General features: G+C 57.5%; 6 protein-coding genes across 16 annotated transcripts; 4 read left to right on the forward strand and 2 right to left on the reverse strand.

Annotated features, from left to right (window-relative positions):
• Positions 1-865: 865 nt before the first annotated feature.
• On the forward strand, positions 866-2,822 carry H310_11845 (hypothetical protein). Its single transcript, XM_008878660.1, has 5 exons — positions 866-1,183; positions 1,228-1,559; positions 1,605-2,027; positions 2,082-2,273; positions 2,321-2,822. Exons 1-5 carry the CDS (start codon positions 885-887, stop codon positions 2,716-2,718), a joined length of 1,644 nt encoding a protein of 547 aa, XP_008876882.1. The 5' UTR covers positions 866-884; the 3' UTR covers positions 2,719-2,822.
• Positions 2,823-2,829: 7 nt separating this feature from the next.
• H310_11846 (hypothetical protein) lies at positions 2,830-3,863 on the forward strand. Its single transcript, XM_008878661.1, has one exon. It carries the CDS (start codon positions 2,835-2,837, stop codon positions 3,822-3,824), a length of 990 nt encoding a protein of 329 aa, XP_008876883.1. The 5' UTR covers positions 2,830-2,834; the 3' UTR covers positions 3,825-3,863.
• H310_11847 (hypothetical protein) lies at positions 3,831-6,240 on the reverse strand. Of its 4 annotated transcripts, XM_008878665.1 has the most exons (7): positions 5,831-6,240; positions 5,143-5,765; positions 4,600-5,090; positions 4,264-4,518; positions 4,132-4,205; positions 3,949-4,085; positions 3,835-3,905 (listed from the first exon to the last, which is right to left on the reverse strand). In XM_008878665.1, exons 1-7 carry the CDS (start codon positions 6,222-6,224, stop codon positions 3,855-3,857), a joined length of 2,025 nt encoding a protein of 674 aa, XP_008876887.1. In that variant the 5' UTR covers positions 6,225-6,240; the 3' UTR covers positions 3,835-3,854. The 4 variants fall into 4 exon arrangements, with proteins under 4 accessions (XP_008876885.1, XP_008876884.1, XP_008876887.1 ...); XM_008878663.1 differs by having other exon boundaries at positions 3,831-3,905; positions 4,264-5,090; XM_008878664.1 differs by having other exon boundaries at positions 4,132-4,518.
• Positions 6,241-6,363: 123 nt separating this feature from the next.
• On the forward strand, positions 6,364-8,991 carry H310_11848 (hypothetical protein). 8 transcript variants are annotated; one of them, XM_008878671.1, is made up of 6 exons: positions 6,364-7,213; positions 7,255-7,725; positions 7,773-8,100; positions 8,154-8,269; positions 8,315-8,497; positions 8,554-8,991. In XM_008878671.1, exons 1-6 carry the CDS (start codon positions 6,380-6,382, stop codon positions 8,911-8,913), a joined length of 2,292 nt encoding a protein of 763 aa, XP_008876893.1. In that variant the 5' UTR covers positions 6,364-6,379; the 3' UTR covers positions 8,914-8,991. The 8 variants fall into 8 exon arrangements, with proteins under 8 accessions (XP_008876893.1, XP_008876892.1, XP_008876894.1 ...); XM_008878670.1 differs by having other exon boundaries at positions 7,773-8,269; XM_008878672.1 differs by having other exon boundaries at positions 8,154-8,497.
• Positions 8,992-9,036: 45 nt separating this feature from the next.
• Positions 9,037-11,022, forward strand: H310_11849 (hypothetical protein). The gene is made up of 8 exons (XM_008878674.1): positions 9,037-9,247; positions 9,305-9,400; positions 9,446-9,946; positions 9,998-10,075; positions 10,122-10,417; positions 10,457-10,555; positions 10,603-10,838; positions 10,892-11,022. Exons 1-8 carry the CDS (start codon positions 9,057-9,059, stop codon positions 10,985-10,987), a joined length of 1,593 nt encoding a protein of 530 aa, XP_008876896.1. The 5' UTR covers positions 9,037-9,056; the 3' UTR covers positions 10,988-11,022.
• Positions 11,023-11,036: 14 nt separating this feature from the next.
• On the reverse strand, positions 11,037-12,654 carry H310_11850 (hypothetical protein). Its single transcript, XM_008878675.1, has one exon. The coding sequence runs from the start codon at positions 12,592-12,594 to the stop codon at positions 11,086-11,088; it is 1,509 nt and encodes a 502-aa protein (XP_008876897.1). The 5' UTR covers positions 12,595-12,654; the 3' UTR covers positions 11,037-11,085.
• Positions 12,655-12,996: the final 342 nt, after the last annotated feature.

The following is a 12,996-nucleotide window of genomic DNA, read 5'->3' on the forward strand; positions in this document are numbered from 1 at the left end:
CGGGAGCTGTACTTGGACGTAGAAGGGTAGGCTGTACTGGAAGTGGTAGTGAAGTTGCTGAGGGCTGTGGTGGTGGTGCCGCAGGGGCGATTGCCTGCTTCTTGATTGTTACGGGGTTGTCTTCGATGGAACAAGGTGGTCGAGCATTTCGTCGCTTCAAGGTCGGGTACAGTCGTCGAACGGCGTCAGGAGCCGATGAGCACTGACGCATGTGCATTCTCCATCTCTCCTTTGCTTGAGACGACATCTTGCCGCCGCAGTGTCTGCATATTGTGATGCGGCCGGGACCTTTTCCTTGATGCTGCACTTCGCAATCAATGTCGTCGCGCATGGTTGGAAAACTTTACTGTCCAGTGACTGTACCGTTCACAGTCAATGTTGTGTTCATGACGACGTGGTGAGGGTTGGAATGTCAGTCACTCGAAAGGTACCTTGTCCAATGTTCACCGTATAGAAAACAATTATAGCCAATACAATCGCATCGTATCGCCATTCGAGTCACTCGAACAGACAGTGAGTTGGTCAATCAGGGCACGTCGTCGACATTTTGTTTGCGTCCTGCCATCAAAAGGCGCGAAAGGAGCTTGATCGCGCAGTACGAGCGTCCCGCCAGCCCCTGGTGTCGAACCCAGCGAAACATCAACGCCATCCACTGTGGAAGCACATTCGAGCGACATGGAAGCGGGTTCGCTGACGTCCCTGCTGCACGTTAGGTGCATCGTCCATCGACTGAAGTACGACAATGTACAATGTACTGGATTGTATGCATTCATTCGACAATAAAATTCGTGTTGTACGTACGATTATGCCGTACAACATGGGGTAGGAGCACTGTCAAGGCAAAGATGAGATGATTCTGCAGAAAGCCTTGGCCATCCCACGAGATGGCTCCATCAACGCTGGCGGCCAGTCTCGTCGTGGCGGCGCTGCTCCTGCAATCTCATGGAGTCCAAAGCACTACTCGAACCCTCCAGCTCCATCGCAACAACACCGACATCTCCATCAAGAGAAACCTTCACACCCACGAGCGGCACCGCCGTCTTGACGACGGTCGGTATGAAGTCGTTCCTTTGAACCTTGGCATGGGCACGCATTACACGTGGATATATGCGGGGACACCACCACAACGTGCTTCGGTCATCGTCGACACGGGCAGTCATCAGCTTGCGTTTCCATGCAAGGGGTATGTGTTTCAATCCAAGTCGTCCGATTGGCATGTCGACGTAGATGCACAGGATGCGGCAAGCACACGGACGCTCCATTTGATGCGGCCAAGTCGTCTACGCTAACGTATCCTACCTGCGACGAAATTGGACAGGAGAAAGCCATCACATGTGCGTCATGCACGGACGCGAACACGTGTGTCGTGAGCCAAATGTACTCGGAAGGAAGCAGCTGGAAGGCCGTCGTGGTGGAAGACAACGTGTGGCTGGGAGACAGTGCCGTATCGGATGTCGACAACAAATTTAGTACGAGGTATCGCTTTGGGTGTCAAAACCACGAGACAGGTCTCTTTACGACGCAAGTGGCCGACGGGATCATGGGGCTGTCGACGAAAGGTAGGTGCGGCCGCACGATCGACGCTCATGACGTTGCTCTTGCAGTGCCCAACGTGGTCAAGAAATTGTTTCTGGAAGACAAGATCAACCAGAACGTGTTTTCGCTCTGCTTTACCCCGACGGGTGGCGCGATGACGGTCGGCAGTCACCTCAACACCGCGCACCTTCAAGAAAACATGACGTTTGCTCAAGTTTCGTTCGACTCGACGGGCTGGTATGCGCTGGAAGTTCGCGGGATCCGCATCCACGGCGAAGACATCCATATCGACTCGCCTCGCTTGTTGAACGGCGGTCGAAAGGTCATCGTGGACAGCGGCACCACCGACTCGTACCTTCCAGCCGCCCTCAACGATGAGTTTAACCGCGTGTTCAAAACAGTTGTGGGGAAGGAGTACATCACGGGAGGCACAGAGGGATACACGAAGGACGAAATCGAGCTCTTACCGACGATTGAGTATGTTCTGGCAGGTAGGGGAGGCGTGCTTACACCTTCAACGAGGCTGATGACGATGTGGGATACAGGTGTCGATGGGAATGACGTCGTCATGTCCATCCCGCCAACCCGTTACCTGAAAAAGAAGGCAGGACGATACTTTTCGACGATCCTCCTCGACGAAGCAGGTGGGGGCATTGTCGGCGCCAGCCTCATGATGCATCACGAGTTCGTATTTGACGCGGAGCGGAATCGAGTTGGATTTGCCAAAGCCAACTGCGGTGCGTGGAGATGGGTGCAACCATGGGTCTTGATGGATGGCGTGTAGAGTTTGAGCAGATGCCCACGTCGGATGCCGTTAATGAAGCCGTCGTGGAAACGAAGGGATCGCACGACGAGGCGTCGATCGATGAAGCGAGCGAAGACGACTACCCTCTCGTCTTGACTTTGGGTGGAGTTGCGATCGGATTGCTATTTATTGTGGGCATTGCTGTTGCCGTGTGCAAGTCGAAGGATCCGCGGTGGACTCAGGTCAACTTGGACGAGTTTGAAGAGGAAGAAGTGGAGCTCGTGACTGAGAAAGGCGCTGAAGATGCCGCTGTGGAACAAGGCACAGTTGCTTCCTACGACACTCCCCCTGACGTCGACGATGAATTCTTCAATGCGCAGCTTGAGGAAGCCGTGGACGGCGTCGACAAGGCCGTCTTGCATCGCATGGACGTCTAGTCATGTCGGCGCCAAATTTTGAATTTCTCGTAAATACTACCGGATAAACAAAGGGTATTTCGGATAATTCCACCCAATCAGAGCTGTTTCTTCAAGATACACAATTGGCGACGACGATGGGCGAGACGAACGGCAAGGCGGCGATTGCCTGGATAACGATGGAGGTGCCGAAGGAGCCAAGCATCATGCGAGATAAAGTGCGGTCATTCTGCCGCTCCAACAACAACAGCTCAACGCTCAATGTCATCGCACCTGAGCTCGTCGCGTTCTCTGTCGAGTGTCCTGGGCAAATCAACTCCTCGACCACCACCATCACATGGACGTATGTGCCGAGTCCATCCCTCTCCAGACCCATCGGGATTCAGTACGCCACTTGCGTCCAAGATACATGCACACCATTGCTTTACGTCACGGACGCGTCGGCGAGTGTTATAGTGCAGAATGCGACCATCCCTGGACCAGGCAACTATTCCGTCCACCTTCAGCTCGTTTGGACAACACCGTCGTCCATGACGGTGGAATGCGTCGCGTCCACATCTATCGAAATGGTTGCTTCTTCCCCGACAGACTCTTTCAGCACCAGCGGCACAACCCACGTCCTTGTAGTCGTTGGAATCGTTGCCGCCGCGGCAGTTGTCTTCATTGCAGTCGGCCGGGTCATATACGTTCGTCGTCGGCGCTCGCGATCAAAAGAAGGTATAGCGCTCGACACTCCCGTCGACGTCGCGCCGACTGCCTCCCTCGTGCCTCCATCGGCCGGACGTCCCTCGTCGTGGTTCGAAGCCGTCTACAACAACGACCACAGCCTCCCCACCTCCATTCTCCACGACGACCGGTTCACGCGCGCCATCCTCCGAAGTAGCGTGCCGTCAGACAAAGACATGAGTTTCCACTCTCACTCGGAGCTCTTCGATACGACTTCCCTCCACGACGACACTCCCGCGATCTCGGTCGCAACGTCGTCTTCGTGCACGTCCCTGTCGAACCTCATGCAGACTCCCTGGCATGACTTCAACCAAGGCCGATCCCCCGGCAACAGCAGCTACAACTCGAGCCTCAACTCGTCGCGGTTTGACCATTACCTGACGTCCGATCTCGAGGAGTAACAAGAAGATGGGCTGTATGAACAGTGTTCATTATGTACACGTCGTGGTCCCAGCTCCAGTGGAACGAAGGTTGTGGTGCACCTAGGTGTGGCTCAAGCGTCGGCATGAACCAACCGGTGGGTACCTTTTGCAGCTGCTCTGGTGGCAGGGTAAACCGATGGGGTGCGTCGAAGTGCACGAGTTCGACGCTGCACACAATCCAGTCGACTGGAATGACCTGGTCGTGTCCGAAAGCGTACACCACCGCGTCGCTCTCCTTGTCTACACAGTCACAAGTCACGGCGATGGCCCATCATCGTCAACATACGCAGCCACGTCACTTCGACTTTGCCGTGTCCGTCACGCTCGTCTTCGCGCATCATGCGATCTGTTACGTCGTAGCTAGGTACAGCATGGAGTTGAAAGGAACGACCGGCGTGCTAGCGTCAAGGCATAGTACCCCAACTGCGCAAGCTGGAACCCGCCGTCCCATCGCACGGCCGCGTATTCCATTGCAGCGTATACCACCGGATCGGCAGACGTTGGAAGCGCCACAACACCACCCCTCGTGTCGTCTGGGGTTTCCGCGCCATGTTCCAGCGGTATCGCTTTCCTTGATGGCAGCGCGGCCGACATCACCACACCATCGGCTCGTTCTTCCTTATCATTCGAGATTCTTGGACATGTTCGCACGTGGTGCCGCATCTGCCACGGACTCGACATCAAGACGGTCGGCGACGACCTGCCTGGTCGAGTTTGCGAGGCGCGGCAATGCCGGCACTCGACTTGCACGTACGAGAGAAAGCGTGGGAGGTCCACTCGTTGGATAAAATGCTTCCACAGAACACGTGGCCACGGAACGGCGCGGTAGACAAGCGCTGCAACGGGACGCATTTCTTGCGCTGAAGCTCGTTGAAACAGGTCGCACGAGTCCAGGTGCCGGGAAAGGTTACAGGGCGTTGCTCGGATGGCCAGAGGGGCTGCCACGAGGTCGGGGGCGCTTTCGTGGGCTTTTCGGCACAACGTGCACACGACTTGACCCACTGCAACGTCCGAGTCTTTTCGGAACACCGTGGTAAAGTGTGGGAGCAGTTTGTCCTCAACGAGAAGCCCCTCCGTGTCGAGTGTGGCAGGTCCACCGTCGTTGTGCGCGGCGCTGGAGGTCGACGCAAGCGACTGAGCGGTAGAGTGTGATGAGCCCACTGGTTCTTCAGGAATATCGCTTTTCAACTTCGTCGTCGTGGCTTCATCCGGCATGTCGACTTGTTGCTCCACGAGGGCTTGGATCTATAGAGCTCAACCAGTCCAACCAAACATCATGCCCGACCAAGCCTTGTACCTGTTGCATGGACGTGTTGGGAACGCTGTACAGGCCGGAGTGGGCGAAATGTGCCAAGTTGACTCGACCCAGAATGGCCGCCGTGTGGATGAACCCTTCCGTGGATGCAGCGTACAGCGCCCTCTCTTTCTCTGTGAGCCACGTGACCGCAATGGTGGGCGCGACGTCGTCTGGTTGATTGTCCGCCGGCAAGGCATGATGGAAGTGCTTCGAGTCGTCCGACTGGAGGCGGGATGTGGCTGGAACTGCGCTTGGGGGCAACACGATCACATGGACTTGACGAGGTGACTCGACAGCGTTCTTGGGGCGGCGCTTGGGTTGATACGGTGCCATCGCAGCGTCTGTCTTTTGAAAGGTCGCGAGGTCTTCGGGGGGTATGTGGGCGCATTTGAACAGATGTGCCTTCATGCGAGTCATGACCGACGCAAACACGGGGGGCGGAGACGACAGAGGGACCGTGGTTTCCGCGGCTCGGCGGCAATGCTTGCAATCAACGTACCAGTTGTTGTGAGTCTTGGCCAAGTCTGTTCGTTTAATGTAGTGTTCCCAAATGTAGGCCGTGCTGTAAGTGATGGTGGTGGGTGGAGTCGAGTCTTTGTCGTCGTTTCCTTCGTGCTTGAAGTCTACTACATCTAGTGTGACGATTTGCGCGTCAAGAGAAAGGACAAGTGGAAGGGTTCGAATGCACCAGTAGAGTGTAGCAGCGTCGGGCGAAGTGAAGGTGGATGTGGTGGTGCCGATTTGGTGCGGCATCTCTTTTTGGCGCGAGAGGGTGACCCTTCACGATCCTTCGACGCAGCACCCCGCTTCGGGACTTCCAGCCTGACTGGAGACGATGGCAGGTTATTTCCTAGTACTCTTCGAGCGTACACGCAGCTGCGCAAGTGCGACATCATCTTGGGCGTCGTGCTGATCAAAATCTCGGGGAGTGACACAATCTCCTGTGTGGACGTTCGCGCGTCGTAGGCATCGCGGCAGTGGCGACACTCCACCCTCCAATTGTTAAAGTACTTATCCAGGTCTCTTCTCTTGATAAAGTGGACCCAAATATGCGCCGTCCGCTGCGTCCCGTACCTCTCCATCGGCACGCCCTTCCTGTGATGCGAAATGGAATTGTCTCTCAAAATTCAATTGGTCGCATGGGTGTTCCGAACACGTCCGATTCGTGGTTTTGTCCTTGGTCAGATACTCTGTCGTGTCGTCTCCTACGTGTTCAAAACAGCGCTATTCAATCAAGATGGGAGCGCCAGAAAGAGCGCCGCCGCGCCTCCTGCTCGAGCTCTCCCCGCACAATGTCTGCATTGGGTTCCTTCTTGCCATCTACATCCGCGAGTACGAAGCAAGCAGTTTGGACCTCCATGACGGGATCCATCCTCATCATGAGTTGGCAGTGTTCCTCATGGAAGTCACTGCCACTGCGACGAGTAGTCCCATGCCGTTTCCCACGTTCTGTTCTACCTTGGATGCAATCCACCCGAGTTGGTCGATGGAATTCCAAGTTGCCATGCGTCGACTCAGCAATCGATCTGTCCACGACGTGTCCGAATGTCTGGAAATGCTGTGTCTCCCGCGGAATGACGAGGTGTTTGTGGCGTCATCTCCTTTCGGTCGGTTCTCGCGCATGCTCGCGCTCGCGATCCGCTCGGCGTTCTTTGATGGTCTATGCAGCTTTCGCGATGCGATGCAGGCCTTCGTCACGCCTTTCACGCCTTCCACGACGGCCCTCAGACCGTCAACTGCCTCTGTGCTCGACGCCATCGACAACGGCCTTCCCGTGGACGACATCCTCCTTCATCAAGCCCTACAAGCCAACCCTTCTTCGACTCGCCTTCTCTTCGCGCGATATGTCAATTTCCAGCGGCAGCGAGAGTTCCTCGGCGCCATGGAAGCGCTTCACAAGTACCACAACACCGCGATACATGTCGCGATGGACATCCCCGACATGAAGCGGTTTGGGCCGCACTACGCGTCCTTGAACCTCGCCATCTTCTACTGGACATTTCGGCATCCCGCGAAAGCCATCGCGGCTCTACACGAGACCATTCGAGTGGCTCAGAGCGCCAGAGATAAAGTAGGTTTTCTCTTCGCCACCTCATCGTGACTTGTTGGTAGGTTTGCGTGGCCTATGCGTTGAGCTACCTCTTGCAATGGGACGCTCCCTTCGACCCCCAACGAGCCCTCACAACGATTGAGATGGCCGACGCCGCCGCGCTACCGCATGTTTCGCTCTTGGCGCAGCTCTCCGCCATCCAACACGGATCCCCATTGCCTGTGCCGTCCCCGGCCACCGTCATTTCACTGCAAACGTGGCTCGCGCTGCAAGCCGCAGGCTCTGCTGCAACAAATAGCATGTGTCCTCCAATGCCGACTCCTCCGGACGGGCTAAGCATGTCCCAATGGCTCATGGAACCGAAGCACGCGCGGCTGAACGAGTGGGTGCACACCCAGGTGGTGATCCATCTCACGCAAGCACAAACATGGCGGCAGCTCGGGTTTCGCACGATGCAGCGGCAAGCTCTGGCCAAGGCGGCCGCTCTTGCGTCGCACCGCTCGGCGTGTTCCTCGAGCGACGTCGCCCTGTTGGTACGAATCATGACCACTTCTTCCGCGACTGACACGATCGAATCCAGCTATCGCACCAAGCGCAGATCGATATCGAAACCCAACCGATCTCTCCACGCTCTGGCTCGCCATGGGGCGCGTCCACGGCGTACGCGCCAGCTCTGGGCAAGTTGGCGCAGTCGGCGCTCGACATGGACAATGCAATCGCCAAGTCAAGCGATGCCATTTGGAGCGACTCGATCCTGCAGCAGTCGCTTTTGAACATGCTCGTGGCCTGGGCCGTAGCTAGGATGGAGCTTCGCCGAGCAGAATCGTTGGTGGGTGTATGGGCAAGTCTTGTCCAGGGCCAACGAACGGGCAAGCCCTGTGACACCATCGACTTCACCATGGCCAAAGGTGGGAAGCATTTTGCGGCACTCATGCATTCTCGCCAATCTGCCATGGTGTAGCTCGCCTGCTTCGGCGGCAAGGCCGACAAGAGGACGCATCGACGCTCTTGGACTCGATTCCTAAGCACACCCTGCCGCCATTTGCTCGCGCCAACGTGTTGCTGCAGCAGTCGCACGTTCGTTTATCTGATGGAGCGAAAGAGCGCTCATGAGTTCGTTAGATGGCACTGCATCCTGACGTGCCGTTCAATGCGCTACCGGCGCTCATGGAATGCCTCGCGACATGTGAAGAAGTTGGGAGCCAAACGCTCGTCGCTCAAGCAAAGGTACTTCTCGCGCGGTTGTATGTCGCCATGGAACGGACGCAAGATGCCATCGCGCTGTTGGAAGACGCCAGTCCATACGTACGCCCGTGTGATTCTTCGAGTCCGAATATCAGGTCGTCAAGGATGTGTTGCAGGTGATGGAGCACGGGAGTTGGGCGATGCAAGCAGAAGTGGGGCTCGAATTGGCCAAGGCGTACTTCATCGTGGGCGACGTCAAGTGCAAGCAAACCCTCGAACGAAGCAAAGACGCTGCTGTTCTCGCAGAGGATCTCCAGCTGAGCGTCGAGATCGGCATGGTGCTTGCCCGATTCCACCATGTTCAACAAAACTGGGACGCGCGGGATCGCATCGCGGCAGAGTGTCTCAAGTGGACCGCGTTGCTCGAATCGAACCGAGAGAGGGAGTTCCCAGACGACATCTCCGTCTTGGAGAGTCCTCGTGCTCTTCTGCGCTTCCTCGGCGCGGACGCCCGGGATCGCGGCGGTGCCGCTTGAACGTCGCCGGGACTCCGCTGTGTTATTTATTAAAGAATTCGAAACGAGATTTATTATGTTATTTCAGGCGATTTTCGTGTCCTATAAATGAACTTCAAAGTAGATACGTTTCGTTATTCCATGGAAGCACGCCGACGCTTTCGATGTTGTGTAACGACGTTGCCGCCACGGCGATGAGAGCCGACGGCGACGCATCCGTCTCTAACGACGGAGTCCTTCGGCTCAACCTGCAGAGGAATGTGCATTATCCCACGCGCCGGTGGCAGAGCGAGTCCAACTTGACCGGAGGTCTGACCATCGAATCCGACGAGGTGGCTTTGGGTGTCGGCATTGGGTACACGTCGTTCGGTGCACTCGGTACGAGGCGCGCCAATCCTGCTGTTGTTGATAGGACGCATTACGCTGAAATGTACTTGGGGCTTCCACCGCAGAAAGCTTCCGTCATAATCGACACAGGAAGCCACATGACCGCGCTTCCATGCACATCGTGCGTCCTTCGTGTCCTCTCGTTCAGCATTGACCTTTGACGCAGATGCATCGACTGCGGCGACCATACCGACCCGCCTTACGACATGACCAAGTCCACGACCGCCAATTACCTCACGTGTGCCGAGTACAGTCGGTGCAATTCGTGTGAATCCAACAACCAGTGCCGTGTGTCCCAGAGCTATGCCGAAGGCAGCATGTGGAGTGCGTTGATGGTGAGCGAACTGTGCTGGGTGGGGTCGCTCCCTGCGGCCGACGGTGCCGCGGACATGAACGTATCCACGATGCTGTCCAAGTACGGCGTCCGATTCCCAATCGGGTGTCAAACCCGCGAGACTGGCCTGTTCATCTCCCAGAAGGAGAACGGGATCATGGGGATGGCCCAGGACCCCAATACGATCGTGCCATACCTGGTCAAGAGCGGCGTGCTAAAGGCCAACATGTTTTCGCTGTGCTTCGCAGACACGGGCGGGACGATGGTGCTGGGCGGCGTCGACACCAAGCTGCACCTAGCGCCACCCATGTTTACACCGCTGTTGACGACGAGGTAGTGCGGTCCAGCGCTTCAAAAACACACACACATGACCGGCACGTGTAGTGGCTGGTTCACGGTGGAAGTCCTCGACATCTTGATCGGCAACGTCTCGCTCAACGTGCCCCCGTCGTGGTACAACAGGTACGTGCGCAAGCCAACGATTGTCACCGACGAGCTTGCGTCGCAGCGGCCGCGGCGTCATCGTCGATAGCGGGTCCACCGACTCGTACATGCCATCGAGTGTCGGGTCCGCATTTGCCGCGCTGTACAAGAAGATGGCCCACGGCGTCGCCTACCGAGAAGACGATGCAGTGCTCCTCCATCCCGCGGACCAGCGCACGCTGCCGGCGATTCAATTTGTTTTACGGGGAATGACCAAGGGGTCATCGGTCGTGCTGTCGCTCCCACCGACGCAGTACTACACGACCAACGCGGACGGAACGGTGGCGAACAATGTGCACTTTACGCAGTCCAGTGGGGGCGGTACGTAGCGGCGGCGACCTGTGCTTTAGTTTCGTGTAGTGCTGGGCGCGGCCGCGATGGCCAACTTTGACGTGATATTCGACATGGCGAACAAACGAGTCGGGTTTGCGCCCGCTCGATGCGATCGATCGGTGCCAGGTACGCGCCATGGACAGGTCCAGGCAAGGGCTGGACGGTCGTCGTAGGCGCGGGCGATCGCCAACCACTCGTGTCGCGAGGGAAATGGACGGACAAGACGTTCTGGGACTCGTACGGGTCCCTCGTGACCGTGCTCGTTGTGTGCTCGATCGTTGGCATGGCGGCCCTCGTGCTGCGACTGCTCTGGCGGCGGTGTCGGCGCAAGTCATCGTGGACAGAATTGGCCGTCGACGAGTCAGCGCCAACTCCCGTCCAGCATCAAGTGAGCCCGATCAAGGACGACGTACGTGGTGCTCGCAATCGGACCGACGACATCACTGCTAACGCCATGACCAGGACAACGACGTCGATTTGCAAACACCCGCGTCTCCGCAGCGAAAGCTGTCCCGGTCCCCAGACCTGCACTCGATTGTCGAAGTTGATGAATCCTAGCAAGACCACACACACACCCCTCTCTCTCGCTTCCATTTCGTTGCGTGTGCATGCATGCCGAGTCCAACGGCAAGAGAGGACAATATCATTACACCCCGTCACCGCGGCGAAGGTACGACTTTGGGCTTGCCGCCTGGCAGCGCCGAGTCGCGTTTGTGCGGTTCGCTCATGGGGAGTCCTTGGTGTGTGTTGAATCCGAGGGGGCACAGCTTCTCCTTGGCCGTGAGAAAGACTTGGTTGAGGATTTTCGCCAGCGTGCACTCGGTCCAGACTTCGTGGCGCTTGACTGCGAGGGCATGGCCCGTCAACCCGAGCGTGTCGATGTTTGTCCATTGCGTCGGTGGCGGCAGCTCGAGCAGCATCGCGTCGCAGCTCAAAATGTCGTACGGGACATGGTACTTGTAAAAGTGAAAACCCTCGTCCTCCTTGTCGAGGAAGCCGTACTTTTGGCAGTAGTGCACGGCGACGGGCGGATGGCGCGGCATCACAACGTCCAGCGTCGGGTCGCACGGGTTGGCCATATCGTCGTCAAGAAATGACCATGAATGCAACTCGACCTTGGGAAGGGTCGGCGCCAAGTGCGCCACAAACGTGTGCTGGATGTGGTGGTTGCCCGCCGCGAGGCCGTATGCATACATTTCCACCATCCAGTGCTTGGACAGTGTGCGCCCCGCAATGACAAAGTCGCCGTAGTCGTCGATCATGCGCAGCCAGTCGTTCTTGGTCAAAATGTACGGTGGTCCGCCACCCGCATAGTACTCCGCACCATCTTCCGACGTGATGTTCTCGCACGGCTTGCCCGCGCAGATCGCATCCTTCTTGTCGCGGTTCTCTGGTTGGAACCACCCGCCGCCGTAGAACGGCGTCCAGTCCTGCGCCAGCGCGCGACCATCTACCACCGTGTCGAGAATGGGCTGGCCCTGGCGTTTCCCGCCGTGGTAGAAGGCAGCGACGTCCGTGCCCGTGTTGACCCGCAGCGGTTGAAAGAAGATGAAGTCGGCGTCGACGAGAGCCACGGGCATGTTGCCTTTGACGGCGGCGGGGTTGGACAGCGACGGCGCCGTGTGGAGGAGGTGGCGGAGCGCAAACGGCTTGTTGTACGGCGAGTACGAGTCGGTGATGCCGGGTTTTGGATGCAGGTTGAACGATGGCGAGTAGTGCCGGTGATAATCGTAATAAAACGTCGGTTCCGCTGCAAGGCGCACGATGTCTTGCTCGCTACATCCAGAGATGATCTCGGTCATGGGCCCGCGATGGCCGACCTTGGACGCAGAGATCTGCAACCCGGCGCTGAGGAACTGCCGGTTCGGCTGGTCGCAGCTCGTGCTGTAGACAACATGCACGGTCGACTTGTCGTAGTGGTCAGCCGTGTACGCATTGCCGCGATCACCTGTGTTCACCAGCGCTTCCGTCACTAGACCCTTATCAACCGTGCGGTTGGCGTACACGATGTGGTTTGTCGGCGTGAGCTTGGCGTTCGAGATCGTGTTCGACTGGACGATAAAGTCGTTCTCGTAGCTGAGACCAAGGAAGCCGAGACCCACGACTGTCAGCATGGCGGCAGCTATCCATACTGGGTACCGCGGAGTCGCACCAGAGGACGCCATCGTGCCGACCACGGAGGAAGAGGGTGAGTGCAGCCTGAGTACAGGTTTCCTCTGGCACCACGTGATATCCATGGGCGAGGGCCGGTTATCCGGACGATCCGACCAACCCAGGTGGTTCTGACGTCGCCTGCGCCGACGTGCAGCGCTCGTCCCCCGGCTTGACCGATGCTCCAGTCGCCCTCCCTCGCTGCGCGTGCCCGTTGAAATGTGCTCGGTCTAGCCGTCCTCATTTGTTTTCAACAGATCCTCCCTCCATCCCATTGACGACGAGAGCAGCTCCACGTAGACCAAAACCCGAGCATGGCAGCAGGCGTGAGGGGTCGCGCACGACGTGCCAAGTCGTCGACTCGAGAGCGCCGCCTGGATCCGATCGCCCCCCGTCGCGATGATTTGCACGATATC

The sequence above is a fragment of the Aphanomyces invadans genome, assembly GCF_000520115.1.
Source record: "Aphanomyces invadans strain NJM9701 unplaced genomic scaffold supercont1.34, whole genome shotgun sequence".
NCBI lineage: Eukaryota > Oomycota > Saprolegniomycetes > Saprolegniales > Verrucalvaceae > Aphanomyces > Aphanomyces invadans.